This window comes from Thunnus maccoyii, chromosome 3 (assembly GCF_910596095.1).
Source record: "Thunnus maccoyii chromosome 3, fThuMac1.1, whole genome shotgun sequence".
Classification (NCBI taxonomy): domain Eukaryota; kingdom Metazoa; phylum Chordata; class Actinopteri; order Scombriformes; family Scombridae; genus Thunnus; species Thunnus maccoyii.
The window spans coordinates 27,303,996-27,326,732 of NC_056535.1; the positions used below are offsets into that span (position 1 = coordinate 27,303,996).

At 39.5% G+C, this 22,737-nt stretch overlaps 1 protein-coding gene across 1 annotated transcript; it reads right to left on the reverse strand.

The window, feature by feature from the left end:
* Nucleotides 1–399: 399 nt before the first annotated feature.
* ece1 (endothelin converting enzyme 1) lies at nucleotides 400–15,884 on the reverse strand. Its single transcript, XM_042407137.1, has 18 exons — nucleotides 15,314–15,884; nucleotides 12,651–12,789; nucleotides 10,704–10,916; nucleotides 10,447–10,571; nucleotides 10,177–10,323; nucleotides 9,685–9,750; nucleotides 9,193–9,381; nucleotides 8,914–9,056; nucleotides 8,039–8,153; nucleotides 5,836–5,946; nucleotides 5,640–5,738; nucleotides 5,412–5,489; nucleotides 5,200–5,303; nucleotides 4,759–4,869; nucleotides 3,328–3,395; nucleotides 2,994–3,184; nucleotides 2,311–2,406; nucleotides 400–1,458 (listed from the first exon to the last, which is right to left on the reverse strand). Exons 1-18 carry the CDS (start codon nucleotides 15,440–15,442, stop codon nucleotides 1,282–1,284), a joined length of 2,301 nt encoding a protein of 766 aa, XP_042263071.1. The 5' UTR covers nucleotides 15,443–15,884; the 3' UTR covers nucleotides 400–1,281.
* Between the last annotated feature and the right edge of the window lie 6,853 nt (nucleotides 15,885–22,737).

The following is a 22,737-nucleotide window of genomic DNA, read 5'->3' on the forward strand; positions in this document are numbered from 1 at the left end:
TAAAAAGACTGTAAATGTGGCATAAATCCACTTGATATGACTAACTCAGACTGCTGAAGCCTAATATAAAGCTTCAGATACACTTTTTTAATGCATTTTTGCACAAAATGACTGTGAGGGCACACTGTGGATTTTGGCCCCCATCACTTACATTGTAAACACATTTGAAGGGGATCTTTTAATAGCCAATATGAACAGGAGGAATGGTTATAGCGAGGAAAATCTCCTTCAGTGTTCATATGGGCACCTGACTGTTGTTTCAAGACGGACTTGAAAAAATTGTGAACCTGTCCTTTATGTAATATACTCTGAAACACTGTGTGTGTGTGTGTGTGTGTGTGTGTGTGCTAGAAAGTGAGAGCTCAAGCAACTGAACAAACTGTGGACATGAGACAAAGATGTTTTATGATTGGTTTTACTATACAAAATAATTTGTGACAGACTCTTACTCATAAAAAGAGGTATGACACATCATAGTTTAGCCTTTATAGCTTCTGCATGAAAAAATAGTTAATTCCTTGTATGAATTTCTAAACTGTTTCAATCTTTTTTGAATTTGTATTGGTCTTCCATTATAGAAATGAAATACCAGCAATGTGATACCAGGTCCAAAAATGACTTTGTCTTTAAACAGAGGTATCAAATCAAAATATCAAAATATTTAAGTATTTCTGTTCTTCACAGACAAGCTGTTGCTCTAGTATTAAAACATTTCTACCCATTCATAAAACATGGCTTTAAAAGTCTTTGAACGTAGACCAGATTTTCATTTTTTCCCATCAAGTTAAACATCTTGCGGGTCCCTGGTTCACTGTCAATGTCATATAAAAATTGTGAACATAAATAAAATACAATAAAAGTAAACTGGAGCAGATCCAAGCACAGTGAAAAGTTACAAGAAAAAGAAACGTCACTTTGTTTATCACTTTATGTGACAAACAAGCGGTTTACAAAATTTGAGAGTGGTTCGCCCATTTTTTGCAACCATAAGTTGGGTTTCCAGTGTTCAAAAAGCACATTTATAGCTACATTTAACATCAGAAGTTGGGGAAAGCAGTTTGCTAAACCACAAGTCCTTGTCAAGAAGCACTGAAGTTTGCAATCCTCCGTATAGAGCAGGCACATTTTGTCCTGATAAGCAGCCTGATAAGCATTGAGTGGCAAGGCAGTAGGATTGTCAGTGGTTCTTGCGATCCTCGTCCGGAGAGACTTTGTCAGCATCTCTCTTTGACAAACAACAGTTTCACTCCTTGCTGATAAACAGCGCTGAGCAGTGAGGCATCACCAAAGCTCACATTTATGTTTAGGGTTCATAGGAGCATCTGCTTTGCAGCCAAAGTGCTTTGAGAATTCATGTGAATTGGAGATGGTGCCGATGACCCTGAATCTTGATGGACTGTGAGGATCTGTGATGACACCCTCATGTGAGCTTTCAGGAGTCCTGACAGAGCACCATACCTGCAAACATAATAAAGACGTAAATGAGAAGGAGACACAAATAAAGAATTTGCAGATTTTTATGAGGTGTTATTAAGGTGCTTGGTATTCATTTCTTGTCATTACACCTCTTAAAAAGGATAGGTTTTTCAAGTCTGTCTTGTGCCCAAAGGAATATTAAAATAGGTTTTTCTTGCTATAATCATTCCTCCTGTTCATACTGGCCATTAGAAGATCCCTTCATAATGCACTTACAGTGTAAGTGATGGGGGACAAAATCCACAAAAAATGTATTTAAAAGTTTATCTGAAGAAGAATGAGTCAAATCAAGTAGATATCTTTCAATGTTAGAGTCTTTTTAGTACCAAAGTCCCTCTTTTTGTTACTATACTTCAACACTGAGGAATCACAAAGAGGGAATTTGATGCTAAAAAGACTGTAAATGTGGCAGATATCCACTTGATATGACTAACTCAGACTGAAGCCTCATATAAGCTTCTGATAAACTTTTAAATGCATTTTTTTGCACAAAACGACTGTGTGGACACACTGTGGATTTTGGCTCCCATCACTTACATTGAAAGCACATTTGAAAAGGATCTAACGAGGAATGATTACAGCAATGAAAACCTTTTTCAATGTTCATTTGGGCACCTGACTTGTTTTAAGACAGACTTGGAAAAACTGTGAACCTGTCCTTTAAATGTTTTTTTTTTTAATTTCCTGTCCATCATGCATTTATATATTTGGGATAGTTTAATTCTGATAGCAAACTTCAGAAATATAGTGAGAACAAACAAATGAACAGTTGTATTAGTATGAAGACAGAACGTTCAAATCAGAAAGTAAGAAAACACTGTTACTGATACAAACCTGTGCAAATCCCACAAAAAACAGCTGATGGTTAGTCATTCCCAGTGCAGGCAGCGTGGCCTCCTCTCCGTTCTTTTTTATCCAGTTCACATAAGCCTTCAAAGCAACAAATGATCATGTTACACACATGCATTCAATGTTTTTCTCTCCACATGGATACAGAGCAATATAGACCAAGGAGAAAAAAAAACAACCCATAAATTTTAGGTCTTCCGCAGCTTTATTTTCACCTAAGGTTAATGCAAGCTGCTTTTACTTCCATATGATTTGCTCATCTGCTTCATAGCTTATGACCTTTCATTACATGGAAAGAATGTGTGCATGTGAAGAAGTAACCAGAGGCGGACAAGGCCGCTCATAACCACCTGTTGCATTTCCAGGCTTCACAGTAAACCAGACAACCTGCTTTTTCCAATACAGATTAATGGACGTGACCCACAACAGCCCCAACAAATAAACTAATGCAGCGGATTATCTCGGATCTGTGTGATAGTTTTCCAATTTTATTAAACATGTCAGCTCACACTGCCTGTCCTTTACGTAATAATGTAAATAATTTCTTGTACCGGCATTTAGCTGTTTGTTTACGTTGCTGACAGAAAGCTTTTTTCCCCCCGTGTTTACAGTAATTCTCCTCAACCACAAACAGAAAGGTGAGTAATGTTTCCTGTCTGACATCAGACCTTGTAGGCGGCCTTGAGTCCACCGTTGTCAGCGATGTTTTCTCCCAGGGTGTGTCTTCCATTCAGAGGCTCCTGGTTGATACTGTAATTACCGTACTGCTCCACCATGCACTGGGTCTGCTTCTTGAAGGCCTCCACAGACGAGTTCTTCCACCAGGAACGCAGGTTTCCATCCTTGTCATATTCCCTCCCTTTGAATGACATTGTGAAATATTACTATTTTCCCTGCCACATCATGCTGAAAGATGCATTTAGTCCAATTATTTAGTATCAGAAGAGTGATGTTATTTGTCATCCTTTGAAATGTTAATTTTTTTTTTTTTAAAATCCTTACCTTGGTCATCAAAAGCATGAGTCAGTTCATGTCCCATGACTACTCCAATTCCACCAAAGTTCAGAGCTCTGGGAAACAGACAAGTAAAGTTATATGTATTACATCCCATCACATTCCATTTGTGTGTATAGACTGCAATTTTGTTTAAACAATAGTTTGACGTTTTTGGAAATACACTTATTGGCTTTGTTTTTGAGAGTTAGATGAGACCATTAATACCATTCACATATCAGTCCAGTAAATATGAAGCTACAGCCACTTAGCTTAGCATAAACACTGGAAACAGAGGGAAACAGCTGGCCTGGCTCGGTCCAAGAATACAAATTCCACCTACCAGTATCTCTAAAGTTCACTAATTCAAATGTTGTATCTTGTTTGTTTATTTTGTACAAAAACCAAAGTGTAAAAAAATACAATTTGTGGTTTTGTGAGCAGTCATGTTTTGGACTATTTCTTGGCTGACTTCCTGGAGTCTTGTTGTCATGGTGAGTTTGCCAAGCAACTAGGCCTTTATATCTACAGGGGCCTGGTTTTACACCTCTGAGCTACTGCCCACATCTCAATTTTTTTCAATAGAATATTCAAATAAAATCAATGAATGAAGTGAAACAAAATGGCAATTTAGATCAGTCAGATTATCGGGGACTATATACAGAACACATGTCTAATTAAAATAAACAAAAACAAAACAAAAACTTCCATGTGTAATCTTAAAGGACAGATTCACAATTTTCAAGTCTGTCTTAAAACAACAGTCAGGTTCCCAAATGAACACTGAAAGAGGTTTTTCCTCACTGTAATCATTCCTCCTGTTCATACTGGCTATTAAAAGATCCCCTTCAACTGTGCTTTCAATGATAGGGGCCAAAATCCACAGTGTGTCCTCAGTCCTCAGCCTTTGTGTTTCCCTGTTGAGCTGCAGCGGAAGTATAGTAACAAAAAGAGGGACTTTGGCACGAAAAAGGCTGTAACGTTGAAAGATTTCTACTTGGTTTGACTAATCTGGAAAAGCTTCATATTAGCTTCAGATAAACTTTTAAATACATTTTTGCAGGCTTGTGGATTTTGGCCCCCATCACTTACACTGTAAGTGTATTATGAAAGGATCTTCTAATGGTCAGTATGAACAGGAGGAACAATCATGACAAGAAAAACCTGTTTCAATGTTCATTTGGGTACCTGACTATTGTTTAAGACAGACTTGAAAAATTGTGAACTAATCCTTTAAGTAGAATGTAGTGTATTTATATTTCTTTATTGTGATTTATACTTAAATGGTGTTTTAATACTCTTTGCTCTATGCCTCTTTTACATTTTTGTGTGCTTTTATTTCTATGGGGATATATTTATATATGTAATATGTTTCAATATTATATATGTAATATTAATACATGATTTAATAAACTTGAAAAACAATGTAGAAGTGCATACTTAGGCCAGGAACGACTATAGAATGGAGCTTGAAGGATTCCTGCTGGCAAAACCATCTCATTCTTGGTCGGGTTGTAATATGCGTTCACGGTTGGAGGAGTCATGCTCCACCTGCAAAAACAAGGAACACAGAGCCACCACATGAGGCTGACATCGAGGCCACAACAAATTCAGAATATTGATTCTGCCTGGTCTGCTGTGCCATGCCGACTGCAGATCAGTTTGGAAGGCATGGGAGACCCTGATCTGTCCCCTCCCCCCATAGCCTAATTAGAGACAAGGATCAGTTCAGCGGAGAGAAGTTGGTTGCCTGGGAACATTTGTGGATGGCAGCAGTATTCTGCTGAGTCAGTATAATGGGAATTTGTCCCTGTCAGAGTGAGCAACCTCCTCTCCGACAAGCAGAACGGTGGGGGATGAGGGCTGCAGGGAGCAACTCACTGGTTTCTGTTTGGAGTTTTCCTCAGCTGGTCCGCCGTCACTCTGGCTGAGAAGTTGTAGTACTGCATGACATTTTGGAAGTACAGTTCTGACACCACTTCAAACTAACAGAAAAGGAATGAAAAGAGAAAGAAAAATAGAGTTAAGTGTTTTAATGAAACAAAAGAGTGACATAACATTTGGCACATACGACCAGTTCCACATTTACCTACATCATTGAACACTTTGTCCAGCTTTGTGGCGTTCATGATGAACTCTGGATATCCAACCATGTTGTATATTGCATCTGCCTGTGAAAAATGAGATTAAAATTTTTTTTTAAAAACTGTCCAAGAAATATTTTCACACCAGGTGGCACTGCTGTATTTCTCAGTAACTTCAGCACAGTTCAACAGAATAAAGCAGCAGGAGGAAAACGTCTGTCAACATCTTTCTCCCACCTTTTCTTTTGCTGCTTTTTTTGTTTCAGAGTCCATCCAGCTGACATATTTCAGGCTGTCCTCAAACGCCCATTTGATGTCTGCGACCATATCCTCAGCCTTAAACACAGACAAAAAAAAGAGAGTGAAGTCAGAAACACATTTTCACACACAGTGGGAGCAAGCCATTGTGATTGAAGGACTTTGAGATGCGTACAATGGCCTTGCTGTCCTCAGAAAAGGTGGCTTTGACAAACATGGCTCCGAGAGCAAAGCCCAGGGCGCTGTCGGTGTCGCTGACGCACAGCTTCCAGCGCGGAGTGCAGCTCTGCAACGTCAAATAAACACATCAGGACATGTTGAATAAATACATCCCCCACATTTTCTTACAATGTTAGATATCATCACGTCACGTCAGATTTAGTTCAACCCATTTTTTTCTGCTTCACTTAGTCGCTTCCTACATTTCCCACACTGGATGACTAAGAGCAGAGAACGTGGGTGGACTTGTTGCTTTCTGCTGTGGGCAAAATGTGTAGGTGGAGAGAACAGTAGTGATAGTGAGACAGTAGCAGAGCAAGAGTGTGAGAGTATGTCTATTGAGAGTACTTATTCTAATAATACACCACTATGTCTCTCTGTATAGCCCTGTGAGAGTGAATCCTGAAGAGGAAAAGTGTGTATAGAGAACTGATGGATGGATGAATTTCTCTCTTTATAGGAAGTTGAATAAAAATGAGAAAAACCTTCACACACACACTGTCTCTTGCTTACTGCTGGGGTATTAATCAGTTTAAAAAGTTTTATTCTGACTGAGCTGTTCTCATTTTTATTCAAGTGACACTTTCCTCCAACTTATCTATCACATATTCAAGTGTGCAGAGACTTTTTTCAATCTCTATACAGGAAGGAAACATGTAAACCAAACCAACGCCTACGCTATTGACACATCTTTGTGATAGAATTACAAAACTATACCAGCATACATAATGCTCTTTTTTTTGGTTATGGCAAGCTTTTTGTTATATATACACAATACATGAAACATAAGCTGTAACTTCTACCATTAACATTCTGAAAAAACCCTTAGGAGCTATAGCGCAGCTCATTTGTCAAACACAGAAAATAGTGGTGATGTTGTTGAGAAATTGGTGACCTCTGAGCTCAGTGCTCTTGAGACTAAGCAGAGCTGTTATCTGTCTGCAGGCTCAAAGACACAGTGTTCCCTCTAAAGGACTAAGTGTTTGGTTTTCTTTCTTCTTTTTTTTTTTTAAAGACAAAATGACAACAACACTCCCGACATACCAACTCTTGGCCTGTTAACAATGAACTGAAGCGATGCAAACGGAGGTAACAGAGACAGCAGAACACCAGTGGCAATGAATAGCGGATGGAAGTGATTTCATTGGGGAAACGAGTTGCATCCTAATACGTAAAGGTCCATTTCACTTAGGGATGAACTATTGAGTGACATCCACCCACCAAAAAGCCTTGAAAAGCCTTTTTTTTGGCCATTTTCTAAATTTGAATCGACAAAAACCATCTAATATCTCAGTTGTTCACACTAAAACTTTCATTAGGTTCAAACAGAAAAGTTTCCTCATCGCAGCACCAAATATTCCCCTCTTTTTATGATCAAATGTGATTTTTTTTAGGACAAAATTTCTAGAATTATTGAGGAAAATGTGCATGTTCATCACAGTTTTTAATTATATTCACAAAAGTGAAATACGTTCAATGTCCAGCAACCATCCCTACATCTATCTTAAAACAATTATTCTCCATGTTAACCTCATAATCAAAATCTCACGCTCAACCGGCGAATCACTTGACAGCTGCTAAAAAAAAAAACAGTCCCTATATGACAAAGTTATTATCAGGTGAAAGGAAGGACAAAGACAAATGGAGCTGCATGTATACGTAGATAAAGAGGAACAAGGTCAGAGTGAGGAAATGAGGAGTGTCCTGAGCAAGCGACGGCAAGTTGTAAATCTGTGCACATAGGCACAGATGGAAAAAGAGACACAGCTGCACTCTCACATAAAACAGATACACAAAGAGACACACACGTAGAAAGTTTGCGTTTGTTATTACAGCTTGACCCCAGTGGAAAACAAGGCCGGAGGAACAGGATCTTGCTCAGATAAGAGCTGGGGTCACTGGAGACTTCTCAGTAAAATTCTACTTCTAGTCTTTCTTTTCTGGTAACAACTCAAAAAACATTTGAGTGAACTTAGATGTTTCTATTCGGTAAAAATGCATTCCTGTATCTGGATGAGAATCTGCCAGCAGGTCAAAACATGTACGTTGCTGTTTTTTTTTTTATTTCACTTTTCATCTGCTTAATCCTACAGCTATGTTTGAATCTGTGTCACGCTGGATTATAGTGATTGTAAAAGGTCTAAATGTTCATCTCTCACCTTCTTGGTTCCGTACATGACCTCGAGGAAGCGCTGCTCAGCATCCTGGAACCTTTGGTCCAAAATGGAGACCATCTTCCTCACCACCTTCATTATCATGTAGTTGTTGAGTAGGCTGGAAAGAAAACATTTAATTTTTTTTTTTTTACTCTCCTCTATACTGCTTAAAGGATAGGTTCACAAGTCTGTCTTAAAACAACAGTCAGGTGCCCAAATGAGCATTGAGAGAGGTTTTCCTCGCTGTAATCATTCCTCTTATTCATACTGGCTCTTAAAAGATCCCTTTTAAATGTGTTTTCAATGTGATGGGAGCCAAAATCCACAGTGTGTCCACACAGTCATTTTGTGCAAAAATGCGTGTAAAAGTTTATCTAAAACTTATATGAGGCTTCAGCAGTCTGAGTTAATCATATCAAGGTGGATATCTGATACATTTACAGTCTTCTTAGCATCAAATTCCCTCTTTGTGTTTCCTCGGATAGTGTTTCCCTGTTGAGCTGTGGTGGAAGTATAGTAACAAAAAGAGGAACTTATGCGCTAAAAAGACTGTAACATTGAAGGATATCTACTTGAGTTGACTAATCTGGAGGGCTGAAGCTTCATATTAGCTTCAGATAAACTTTTAAATACATTTTTGCACAGAAGGAGGCTTGTGAATTTTGGCCTCCATCACTTACACTGTAAGCACATTATGAAGGGATCTTCTAGTGGCCAGTATGAACAGGAGGAATGATTATGGCAAGAAAAACCTCCTCCTTTCCATCTTAATTGTTTTCATTATACATAAGAGTGAACACATATTTACATTTACATAGTAATATATAGTCTGTATTTGACACATAAATGGAAAAACTATAACATATGAAGTGTCTGACCTTTTATCTGTTTTATTTATGAGGATAGAAACTTTCTGGAGGTATTCTTTGGCATAAACAACCACCGGCTCTGACTCGTTGAGCGGTACGGGAGCGAACACTTCTGTGAGGTACGGCATCCAGTCCACTGCAGGAGCCAGAGTCTGCCAAGGCACGGATAAAACACAGACACACAAAACAAACACAGAGGTAGAGTTTCTTTAAAGGAAAGCAGCAAAGGCGTAGGAACAGTCACGATGTGTAGAAAACGCTGATACAGTCAAACCAGGAGACGCTCACCGTCAGGTCTTTGGCCTGCATCTTATGGTAGATGAGCTCCTCGTCCCTTCTCTCCTCCTGAGGGACTGTTATGTTGGCCAGGGTGGTTTCAAAGTCCACAATCTCCTCCATCAGCGCTCGAGTCTTCTCCTTCGGGCCACCGAGAAGAGTCCCTAACTCCATTAGGAAGTTGAGGTATGCTGTCAGATACTGCAAAGTCCAAGAAAGCAGCGCAGTGAGGAGTGTGTGTGTGATAGAATTCAATTAGGAAAGTAATCCTAAACTATGCAAATAAAAGCTACTATGCAGAGGGGGAAATATTTCTCTTTAATATTTCTTGACTTTCTTTTAATGAGCCTTTGGGTATTTTTTCAAACTCTAACTGAATAATATTTTCATTACAAAGCCATCTTAGATTTCTGATCTGATTGAGCTTCAATATGATGACTTCTACTTTCCAACTTTAGCCTCTGTGGAACCAGTGTAATGCTGTGAACAAATTCCCCACAGTACCTTTTCATTTGCTGTTTTATTGAGGTAGTAATCCCGTGAAGGTAGTCCCAGGCTGGACTGATCCACCTACAGTAAAGAAGTAAAAAGAAACATCCTATGACGTTCAGCTCGCTCCCTCATTTCATCACTCACAAACAAGCTTTTGTTTTCATTTTTGCGCTGCCAGCATGTGGGCTAAAAGTAGATGCTCTACAAAGATCATATCTCTACCACTTGTTACGGTCTTATGACACCATACAAAGGAAGCGTGAAACCAAGGGCACTGTGATAATGAATGGATTGTCCCCAGAATATCGATAGAGATAGAATCGGTCACCTTAGGGTTGCCTGTAGAAGCTGCTTATGAAGTGAATTTCAATGTGAATGTGAAAAGTCTGTTGGGATGTATTTTTCTGAGATGTAAATACATGATTTCAGATGAATATGTCTAATTATTCAAACAGAAGAAGCCCTTAAAAGCAGCCTGTATACAAATATCTCTGAACCTCTCACCTGGATGATGTTACTGTTGGAGTTTTTGGAGTCAGTGCTGACGAACACTGTGAAGAAAGGCGAGGTGCGATAGTTTGCTGACACTTTACGCAGAACTTGCTGGAAGTTGTCCTTGTCCCAGTCTTCAGTCAGGGCCCACCCTCCTATCTGAAACAGACAGTGTTGGGGGTAGACACTCAGAGACTGCTGGAGGTAAGGAAACTTGATTTTTTTTTTTTTACTGGAAATTAGTGATGTTTGATGTCTGACCGCTTTAGGAAATAAGCATACCTGTCTGATTAGCTCCTGTAGTGGCTTAGCTCCTAAGTCCTCAATCTTGGCCTCATTCATGCAGGCTTGATAATATCGCTGAGCCTTTTCCTCAGCTTTGCTCAAACCTTTCATCGTTGTGTTTTCTGCCCAAGTAAATAAAAAAGATAAATGACTTGAATGAAAAACAAGCTGATTTCCTCAGCTCTGTAAAATGAGCCGGAAAAGGAGTAAAGGCAGCTGAGGACACTGAATAGCACTCAAGTAAGAACCCTTACCTAATAAATGCTTCATTACAAGCATGTTGTGCTCCCACAGGTTGCTGAAAGGTCCCCAGCGGGACTTGCCCTCAGGGAGGGGATTGTTCTTCACCCAGCCCCCACAGGCAAAGCTGTAGAAGTCATGGCAGGGGTCTACGGAGCGGTCCAGGGCTCCCATGACTGCGCTGGACACAGTAATGCACGGCTCTGTTAGGCACACGCCCGGGTGAGCTGCAAGAGAAAAGAGACTTTTTTTTAAAAAAAAAAAAAGATGTTTGCATCACAGATACTTCTCTTGTAAACCCTCAGCTTTATTACCCCTCAAATGTGGGAAACGCTTTCTCTCTGTAAAAAACATTTTTGAGGGCCACAGTGGATAATGTGAAAATATTTCACAGTAGGACATCCAAATATGCGTGTTGGTTTTCAGAGCATCTGGAAAGGATTATTTTTATAAGAGGTAAAAGCCAAGATATACAACCTGGAGGGAATATTTCTCCTTGTTGAAGTCCTTTATAAATAATTAACTGTGATGTCTTCAGAGGAAGGAATGTCACAAGTTAATTATTGGCAACTTAATCGTGTAACTGATAAATGAATAGACAACAGATACCCAGATGATGGTGACTCACTTTTCTTTTAACATGGCTAGTGAACAAACCTCATTGCTCCTTGGCCTCGGTAATGACCTAAATATGGCTTCTAAAAATACTTTTTTTTGCAGAAAAAGGATATTTTGTGTTTTCTAGAATATTGTTAAGAAGTGACTAGAGGGTCAGCACAGAGGCTTTTCACTGCTCTGTGTTATTTTTTTAGAGTCTTAACATAAGGAATACTTGACTCGAACAACAGCTGTTTCACAGGAAGAGCTTTAGAAAATGTTATAAGTGTTTTGAATAGTTTAAGAGCTAGTCATTGTAATTCCTGTATAGCACAGAGCACAATGCCAGGAGACGACTCAGCTCTAACACTTGACATACTGTAAAGACTTTCACCGTCAGCCCATATAAGGCAGGAGGCAGAGACAAAGTTATCACCAGTGAAAAGGTTATTACCCCAAGGAGAATTCATCCTTGTTCCTTTTATTATTTCAAAGTGTGATCAGACATGCAGGTCTGAATGGGAGGAAGTAGCATTAAGTTTCCCATGGTAAATTTGAGGAAACCAACACAGATGAGACGCCGCCTGGCTGTGATGGTAAATCCACAAGCCCTTTTTCCGTAATGAACAAGCTCAAGGGAGAGATTTAGAGTTGTTTTTAGGCAGCTTAGCTTAAGGTGTGGCTTTGGTTTCATAAAAATAAACCACATCACACCACCACATTAACACCCTCTCGTGGCGTACAGATCTTTTTCTAACTTGTCTTTTTCTTCAGATAAAACTACACTTTGGTGATCATATCAGTTACAATAACTGGCAATACTTAGTGGTCATCTTCCGATTATTCAGGGGAGGGGTGTCCCATGTTATATTTATTTTAGTTAAATATGTTTGACTGTATATAACGTATACAAAATAATTATACTTGGTTATTTTTGAATGCTTGCAGGACAAAACAGCAATTCCACTTTGTTTCCAAAGACGGTTACAAGAAATGATTTCTGTAAAACATTTGGAAAAACTTGGAGACTCATTAGTTGTATTTCTACTCCTTATCGTTTTTAAAAACTTGAATTGTCAGTCTACAATTCCTCTAGCTTAAGACAAGATAAACTTGGATTGACTTATGGCTTCTTAATACGAATATAAACAAAAGTACTGTTGATTAAGCCCTTCTCCTTTTTATGTACTGTATGTATCTTTACATTAAAATATTTCTTTTTTTGGTAAACTTTGTTCTTTGATTTTTTTTTTTAGTTAACAAACATCATAATAAAAAGAAGAAAAAAAAACTGAGCTTTCATCTGGGCTCCGCAGATCTTTCTTTGCAGTGTATGTCAAGTTTAAACAGAACCTCAAACTCACTCTGTTTGTAGAAGACACCGGTTGTGATGAGGGATATGAAGAGGCCTAAAGACACCACACACACTAAAAACAGCAGCCTCCTCTCTCTCTGTGTCCTCTCTGGCCAACACGAGGGACCGCGGCCGTGCAGAAGAGTCACCTGCGCAAACACGCAAACACACAAAACAACCTTTAAGTGCTTAATTTAATCCATTAGTCAAATATGACAAGACATGAATTGACAAATCAGCTTTAAAACACATAAAGACACTTAATAATGATATTTTGTTGAACTAATACAGTGTGGGAAAATATTATGTGGTGTGTAGTCAGCTTTTGGGGGATTTGATGACAGGTTTGGTTTCAAAGCACAATGGCTTCTCAATCACTGTGCTTTCAACCCTCATACACAGAAAAGGTTATGCATTCTTCTATTGTTCCCTAACTTCTAGTTTAACATGCTCTCATAAAAAGGATATTTTCCTTTTGCTCCAGATATGGAAAAAAGACACAATGATCATGTTGAACCATATCAGCTGCTTTTGTGTTTTACCTGTAAATGATGATGAAGCTAACCAAGGACAGACAAGTAGCCAGTTTACAGATATTCAACATCATAAAAGCTCCTTGATCATCAGCATGCAAGAATTTCAGCCCATACTTTTTTTTTTTCTTTTTAAATCAGTGATTCAAACCAGCACACCCTGCTCCTGCACTTTTTGTAGTGAATGCTGTTTCAGCTAAAGCTGCCAAGGGAATTTATTTCCTACAGGAATGATTCCAAGAGCCACTCACAAATCGTTCACAGGACACATTTAGCACTCTGGCCACTCTTTGAGTATCCCCACTGTAAATAAATGCCAGATCTTAGACCTCACATATATCCTGTGGAAGTCAATTACCCCTGAAGTGTATATAAGGATCCAGTTTTCTGCTATTAGCTAAGATGAGAGTTCAACAGTCAAACTTAATGTGACCAAATCAAATGCCAAAGCCTCAGTGGCTTCTTAATCCCAGGAGCTCAGCTTTTTGGGTTGGTTTGGACCTAAACCCTGTTTCTAAGTGTAATTGAGAAAATCCCACTGCCAAGCCTTTGCACTTTCCATCTGTACTTCATTGCAGTCTCTTGAAACCGCATTTTATTACTCCGAAAACCACTGCAAAACGATGAAGGGAGACTCATGTCAAAGTCTTGAATTCAAGCACTCTGTTTGAGCTCTTCAGGTATATTTATGGTCAAATAAAGTATGTAAGGAATGGCTTTGCTAAGGGGTCTCAGCGCCTTGTTCTGACGTTCAGAAGTAGAAGAAACCGCCTTTAAAAGACTGAACAGAGATTCTAGAGAACACTGTTTTGCTGCGCCATCTTTTACAACCCTAAATAACAGATACACTAACAGAAAACACTGTGAGACAATTTAATAGAGATTACTAAAGCACATTTTAATATGAATTTTGATGTAATACCTATTCTAGGATGGATTAAATGATAGCAGCCTGGTGCGTCTGGATGTGTACAGTTTGATGTTTAACAAAGCATTTATATTCTCAGGTTTATTAGTAGAAATTCAAATTATTTGATCAGAAACATCACAGTTATAAAGGATTTAAGATTATTAAGGTCTTACAGTATAATGACTCATAATACAACAGTTACGTGTGTTGGGCTTATATTCAGTGACAGCCATTCCTTTGTTAAAAGAAATGTCAATGTTTTTAAATAGTGGATTGTGTGTCACCATCTGCAAAATGACCTACATCTCTGACAAAACAAGAGTTTAATTCAAGGAGCTTGATTCTACACAAACCACAGAATGAGGTTTATTGTAGGGTCTGTAAACTGTGCAGCAACAGACATCGACACACATATTGTACACCGCATGAGTGATAATAAACAAGCCGTGTAAAACAAAGGACGGTTGAGTAACATCATTGTAAATGGTACAGACAAAAATAACTGCATTAACTGTAATAATGTAGTTTTTATCCCTTATACCAGTGTGGAGAACACTTAACATCATCATCCCATAGCTTAATTTTTTCATCCCTCTGTTATCCAAGTGAGCACTTAATTATGCATTAGCAGTAAAGCAAATACACTACAACTATTACTACTAGCTCGCCTCTGCATGTCAAGCTTCACTGTTCAACATGAAGCATCTGTTTAGCAGGTTGGCCTCTGTAACATATTAGGAAGGCTTTTTGAAATTTAGGTGTCCAAAGAAACGTGTTGTCTTTCAACGAGAGGAAACAAAACACTTTGTATTATACTGCAAACATTAGCCAACAGATCAAAACCAACAAATTATGGACATACACAAGAATGTAAAATGTGAAATGTTTCAGCAGAAAACGCCATCTGATGGGTTTAATGCTGTGAGAAGGGTTTTGTTGATTGTCACATTTTTAGTTGAATTATTTCTTTATGGGTTTTGCTGGTTTCATCGACTAATGTCTTATTAACACTTTTCAAGATGGCACTCATGATAACACACAAATAGTTCATCTGCAGTTCAAGCTGTTGACATCTTTTGCAAAGGCAAGATTTAATCCTGACAGCAGTGTTAGTTTTCATAAGGAGTGAAATCTTAAAACGCCTTTACTTATTTTCTAATAATAATAATACTACAGCAAAGTCACAAAGCCATTAGTTTATTTTTAGCACAGGGCGTTTATCTTGTTTACCTGCATGGGTGATGATGGGTAGATCTCGTCACCGGTGGAATCCACCAGGTCCTCCTCATCCAGCGTGGCTCTCTTATACGTTGACATCTGAAAAGTCAAATGCAGAAAAGACTCTCTCAGTGCTTCCATGCTCCTTCTAGCCCCTCCGCTCTCCCACTGAGGTGTGTGAGAGAATGTTTGTGTGTGTGTGTGTGTGACGTCTATTCCTCGGCAGTCTCCGAGGCTTCAGGGTAGGGTTTCCCTCTAAAATCCATCAGGAGGAATCTGGTTTGTCTGGTTGGAGCTCTTCCACTCATACACTGAGTTGACTATCAAAGAATGTGTCAGTCCTCTCCCTTCCAAGGCACTTTTATGGTCCCCTCAACCCTAACAACACCTCTAATAGCCCCCATGGCGTCTGGCAAACGTCACGACACCAACAACACACTCCTCACGAAAATCCTTGTAAGTTCTCCTCATGGGTCCTCTTTTCCTCTTTTGTGGGCAAACTTCTTTTTTTTTTTTTTTTCCTGGACTTCCTTCTCAGCCCAGTCTATGCAAACACGGCACGAGAGAAGACGGAAGTAGTGAAAAACAGGAAGGAGCAGTGACTTGAGCAACTTACATGTGTGTGATTACGTATGTGTGTGTGTGTGTGTGTGTGTGTGTGTGTGTATGCATTCCCAAATGTGGTTTCACTTAGATTTAGGGAGGGGCCCTCAGAGTTGTAGTTCACACCCTGTGTCTTTTCTATAGGACATGATACACTCGGGGGAGGAGCCCAGAAAAAAAAACAAAAAAAAAACACCCTCCTACTACATGCTTGTAGTCGCTGCCCATGGTAACCGTTACCTGATAGGCATGACAGTCAGTTCCTCTCCTGTTTAACCCCTCACCCGCACGGCCACTATCACACCATCCCAAACACTGCATTTTAAACTGTTTTCTCTTTATTAAAAGCAAGAACGAGTTAGACTATTGGAAGGTATTTAAAGTTAATTTGATATAAAAGCTATAGGTTTAATAAGAAACCACCAGACGTTACAATTAATGAGCAAACATCCATTTATGACAGCTCCAGTGTCTCGCTCTCTCTCCCTTTTGTCCTGTTGTGTGTGTGTGTTGGTACGTAGCAGGTCTTTGGACGGGTGGAGCCGAGGTGCCATTGAGTACTAACTGGGAACACCTGGCCAGTGTCCCAGAACTTAGTTAAGCCGCCTGCTTTGATTCAAGTTCTCTGATCTCTTCCCCACTCTCTGAGCCTTGTGTGTTTTTTTGCATTACCTTTTTTGGTTTTGTTTTACACTGACAACACGAACCTCACATTAGTCAACGCATTCATACACTTCCAAACGTCACCGATAGTGACTTTCACATCGACGATGTAGAAATGTACGTATCTTTTAAAAATTCAAGTTAATTAGTGTAAAGCAATCTTATTTTCTGATGTATTATCATAGATGCACATAGAGTAGAATGTTTTACTGCAAATATACAAACCAATATTTAAAGTTTAGCATTTTGTTTCAAAAAAAAAAACTTACTTACAAGATTAATTGATCATCAGAATTGTTTCTGATTAATTTTTAGGTGATCAACTACTCAAACAACTGACCTATCTTTTCAGTTCAAAAAATAAATAACACTAATACAGAAACTGGCCTGTTCCAGTAAAGCATTTAAAGATACAATCTGTGAACTGAATGTGAAACAAACCAAACACAAAGACCGAAACCTGCGGCTTGACCAAAAATATCGACTAACAACAGACGACAACTTAATCTCACATGATACACCACCACGTTCTTACAACACTGGTGTGTGAACTTTGAGGAACCGTGAATAACGAACCTTCAAGCTCAACGTACAGTATTCACGCTTTCTGATGTTGTTTGTTTAAAACACAGGAAAGTATTTAAATTGAACAATCAACCGATAAAAAAAAAATTCATATTTTTCATCTCATCAAACTTCAGTTGTAAATAATCTACTGTGCTTGTGAAACTAATTCCTGATTTGGCTTAAAACAAAATAAATGTCCCCTTGACACCAGTTGACCTGCATCGTTAAAGCTGACATTTGACGCTTGTTTGAGGCTAGTTTGCATCTGATTTTCTTACATCCCAGTGCCGGCACCATGAGGACGGCAATGATTAACCTGTCTGTCAGCATGACACTGCGCACTCCTGACTGAATTCTCAACACAATGTGATACACACACAGAGGTAACTGAAAAGAAAGAATCCCGACTGTATTTTTGCCAACTTAAATAGTATGAACTTATATCAGATGTGTAGCCAGATGCTAAAAAGGGAAGCTGAGGAGCTCGTGTTGCTCTATCAGTACCTCATTCTCTGTAATTCTGGACATTGAACGTCATGCTCTGACTTGCATCTTCCCATGTTTAAAATCCACTGAACACAATGTGACTGAATATAAATGTTTACTTGATAAAGACAAATTAGATGTTCCTGTAAACACTGACAGAAGGCAACCCAGTTGTGGACCCACGCTTTATTTTATTTCACCCTTGTTTCATGTAAACATCCCACAGAGGAAAAATCATCATCCCACCACAAGCATTCCAGAGAATTCCAGGCAAACCAAGAGCACAGATTCCTGTTAAATCTTGTTTTCTATTAGGCAAGATTCTGCAAATCGAACGCAGTAACACGAGGAGGAGAGAGAGCTGCTGTTAATCCTTACCTTAACTCTACAACGACAACAAACATTACAGAAAAAACCCTTCCTGCGCCAGTGTGTTTGGTAAACTCTGTTAAAGCCCAGCAGCCGGCAGCCGAGTGACATTATCAGCTTATAAAAGGCCCGATGGGACAAAAGATGGAGAACTTAAGTGATGAGGGATGCAGAGAGACACAAAGGGAGGAGGAGGGGGAGGCCACCAAATGTTTTTAGGACACTTTCAATTACATAAATGGTGTCAAATGACCTATAGCTGGAAGCAAACAGGACCAAATGGAGATATTGATGTTTGGTTCTCTCTCTCTCTCTCTCTCTCTCTCCCTCAACACCATTTCATCACCATCAATATTTAACCTACAATTCATGAAAGGATTACAGCTGTTCCATTTAACAAAACAACGGATATTTACCGAGTTTGTCAAACTGGAAGAGCTCCAGAAAAGCTGAGGTCAAAATATTTTTCGTTTAATGATATGGTCCGCCTCGGTTCACAATGCAGGGTGCTGGCACAGACGTTGTTGTTGTCACACACACACACATTCCTCAGCGCACATTTACTGTTTTTTGAACCCTTTCCTGGCATTGGGTTCTGTGCAGATGTGCTTCGCAGAAATCGCACATGTTGCCACACAGACTGACCCCCCTCCGGCACCCCCCGGAGCTGAATCAATGCTCAATGACAACACCGCCTTCCCTTTCCTGTTAATCACATTCTCTGACTAATAGGCCTATAAACCATTTCTTAAGGAAATAAGCCTACAAATCTTTGTACCTTGATGTGATGACTCATTTACACATGATCTAAATGTGAGGTAATCAGCAAAAACTGTATCCTGCAAGCGCTGAGGGATTCATGTTGATGTCCTGAACTTTCTTCAAGTCACATTAAGTGGCAAGCGGGAGCCATCTGAGAATAGAAAATGATTCAGACCTCATTCTAAATGGTGTTCAAGGCCCGTTCTGGACAGTTTGTAGCAGATCTCCCCATTGTGTCCCAACAAGTCTTCCTTAAGAAAAGCTAATACTATGAGAGGTTAGTATCCCACGATTCTTGGAAGGACGGGAGGCCACGGCCTTTGAGCGAGGCTGTAAACCACAAACATGCGTCAGTAATTCGTCACTGATCCTGCAAAACCAGACAATTATTTGTAGCGTGGAGGCATTCCTCCAAGAATAACTGGAGTGTGTTTGTGTTTGGGATTGGGTGCCGCATGTACTGTAGCGCACAGTGTTTGACGGTTTATTTCTGAAGAGAGAAATGAGAACAGGACAAGAATTTGTAGAGCAAAAAAAAAAAGAGAAGAAAAGAAAAGATGAGTAGTGTAAAAATAATAATGCTGACAAGACATAAAGTACAGTAGAGGAAGGAAGGAGACTGTAGGTGATTTGCAGGCGTGCTTGATGTAAGCCGGCAGTAAACACATTTTGCATCTGAAGAAAGGCTCAGTCAACCGCCATGGTAAACCAGTCAGATTCCAGCTCTAGATGTGGTTTAAGACCACAGAAGAACAGTAATTAAACATTTGACGCAAAACACAAGCCGGCAATTAAGAGCTTTATATCCTTTCTGACGATTTACTATACATGTGTGACTACACGTACGTCTAACTTCTGCTTTTCACTTTTGACCGCGTTCGTGACCTTCCTGTAACATAAATATGACCCACAAATCGCAACTACAGCAAGACTTCCTCTTAAGGCTTAAAACTATCAGTTATTTTTTTTAAGTGAGTCCCAGTGGAGATCGCTGAGGTTGTCAAAACATTCCAGGAATACCATGATGCTAAATGCAAACACGACCACACTTCTGACTACGACAAGATTAAACCGGCACAGCACAAACAGACCGTCACCTGAAGGTAAACTGGGTTGCACACACTGCGACTGTTTACTGGACACGTGCAATCTGTTAGCATGTACTGCACCCCTCGACCTATATGTGAGGTTTTGACCCTGCGCCATGTACAGTATGTGCTTATGTGTGTGTGTGTGTGTGTATATAAGCTGTCTGTATGTTCCCGTATCACATGAAGCAAATAAATTGGGACGATGACTCAACATGTACGCACTCAATGATGCAGCCTGGAGACAGTTCAGCTCTTATACGTTATTTTTCGTCCCCCCAATGTGGGCTCCCTGAAGCTTACAGATAAACCAGAGTTGGCTCAGGCTTTAGCTCTTGACCTCTGACGTCAAGACAGCTCTGGATACTTCTTCCTTTCACAGCTCAGAGATGTTTCCTTTGCAGAAAACACCCTGATAAAGAAGCGTTCCAACAACAAAGCTACTTTCCTAAGCAATCCACTTTTTTTCCCACCATGCTCTGGAGTAGGATTGTTACACTAAGCTGAAAGACTTTTACCAAAATCATAACACTTTGGGTTTATTTTTAGTCATGCATGTGCACTGTTGCATGCATTTTCTCTCGCGTGGTTATTAATACACAGGCTGCAGCTCTTAAATTCTTCAGATTCCTTATTGACAGAGGACTCTAAGTCATTCTTCTGTGCACGTTTCAGGCGCTCTGACGTATGTGCAATGATCAAATATCATCCAGTCAGGTCTTGTGTCACCGTCATGCGCCCTATCTACTCAAAAACAGCCAAAGTTTGATGCTTAATCAGTCACACAAGCTGGCACGCACAGTACAGTCAAATATGACATGATGGAATGTATGACATTTAATGATATTTAAAAATAATTGTAGATTATAATGAGAAGAGCTCCTATTGAGATTTTCCTCTATGGAAAGTCAGAATTAAAGGAGTGGCACATTGGAAGCTTGCTTACAATGAGGTTTCCAGCCGAGGCAGAGGCAGATAACAGGAGATTACCTGTTCCTGCTTTTGTTATGGCGCCCTGCAGCACACTCACACCTGGGTAACGAATAACTGCAGAGTAGACCGAGCTCCCTGTGTGCAACCCATCCAGAGCTGTGTAACATTATTAAACTAATCCATCACTCAGGCTGTAGCTTGTACAATTGATGATAGGTGTCCCTCATGTTTCATGCACAGTAAAAAAAGGGTCAATAGGTTTCAATTTATAGTACCGCGCTTTTGGCATTTTAATGGCTTCATGAGATGGAATACACACATAATAAAGCAGGATAAAATCTTGTTTCCCTTACATTTCCCCCCCCCTCTCTTTCTTCATCCTTTTATTAGTTTAACAAAATGACAGCTTGTTATGTGTTTTCGGGAAAGGCCTGTGTGGCGAAGCATAATTGTTTACTTCAGAAAAAAAATTTATTCTAACAAACCAGTTGATGACATTTTGCATCTGCTATCTGTTTTCTACGCTGCATGGGTCATGTTGAAACCTACTGTTTGCTCCAGGAAACTTTCTTTACTGATGATCTCTTTTAGGTCATTGCTTACAACCCCCCCCCCCCACTCTCTGAGACCTTGTAAGATAAATGAACTCACAGGCAAACATTTTGACAGTGAAAGTAAACATTAATTTCATGCCACTGTAAACATTAAATCAAGCAAAACAAACAATGCACAGCTTTGCGGCAACAGTGTAATCCTGGCTATGATGTGGTAGGTTACAGCTGGTGTATTGTTTATTCTTCATGCAATCTAAATTGTTATGCAGGTCACTGAAAATGATTGAATTATTAGTCTGTGAGGTGGTAGAGGTAGTTTGATGTTGGCTATAAAGCTCACTGAAAGCACTCTGAGTCAATGTGAACAGCTCAGATGAGGAAACCTCATGAGTGTCAAAATTCTTACTGGATATGACTAAGTGAAAAACGACAGGAAAGTAAACATATTTCATAAGGCAGACTTACTGTATAGCAGCAAAACCTCAATTAAAGGTTGGAAAATAGAGTTATAAAACAGATAAACAATGCAGCAAAGGTCACTGAACTTCATGTGAGTGTCCCTATATAGCCAACGTTGCACAGTGTAGTTTTATAACAAATATAACCACAGAATTACAGATGTTTACTGGGAAATTTAGTTAGGGAAAAAAAAAACATTTACTTTCATGTCAACAACCGCAAACAAACCTGTAGTAATCCATTGCAGCGTACAGTAGGACTGACCACATATGATGTGATGTGTCAGTCCCAGAAAGATGACACGTTTTAAGCTATTTTAACTTTTAATGGTTTTCTTTTCGGTAAATGAGATTAACGTTTACTATCAGAGGACATACAATGTACTTACTCTGCAATCAGATGGTCCTCAGCCGCCGCCGCCGCAGCTGCTGTGACTCCGCTGTGCTTTCTGACCGGGGACAGTGTTTGAGCCTCAACTAAAACAACCAAAGAGACTCCGCTTCACTGTCAAGATAGTTCACGTCCCACTGAGACTTTCTCCGCTTAACCGCTACACCGGAAATCCTCGCATTCGTGTAAACGTTTCTAAAAAAAAAACCCCAAACAACACTAAGTATAGGCAGTGGGCAGTGTTATGACAATCTGAGTAGTACATTTTATAGTCAACGTTTAGTATTTTTTATACTGATATACACCACATCACTTAACGGTAGAAGCAGTTTAAACCTACAGGCGCTCACCCCAAGAAAAAAATGAAAAATTACTATGGTGTGTGTTCAATTGCTGATATTAATATAAACTGATCTGCTAGCCAGCTAATGTCCCAATATGTCAAATATGGTTAGTCATCAAAATAACGCCTTTAGCACCATGGTACCGTTACTTGAGCACTGGTTTTTCCCATTGACTGTATATTTCCATTGTATGGATACTAACGGCTGCTAACGGTTAC

Excerpts from the sequence above, each read along its gene's own strand:
- ece1 (XM_042407137.1), bottom strand. The coding sequence starts at position 15,442 with ATGGAAGCACTGAGAGAGTCTTTTCTGCATTTGACTTTTCAGATGTCA. Across the intron at positions 10,572-10,703 it reads TGTAATGAAGCATTTATTAG|AAAACACAACGATGAAAGGT; the intron begins GTAAGGGTTCTT and ends TTACTTGGGCAG. Across the intron at positions 9,057-9,192 it reads TGCAGGCCAAAGACCTGACG|ACTCTGGCTCCTGCAGTGGA; the intron begins GTGAGCGTCTCC and ends GTGCCTTGGCAG.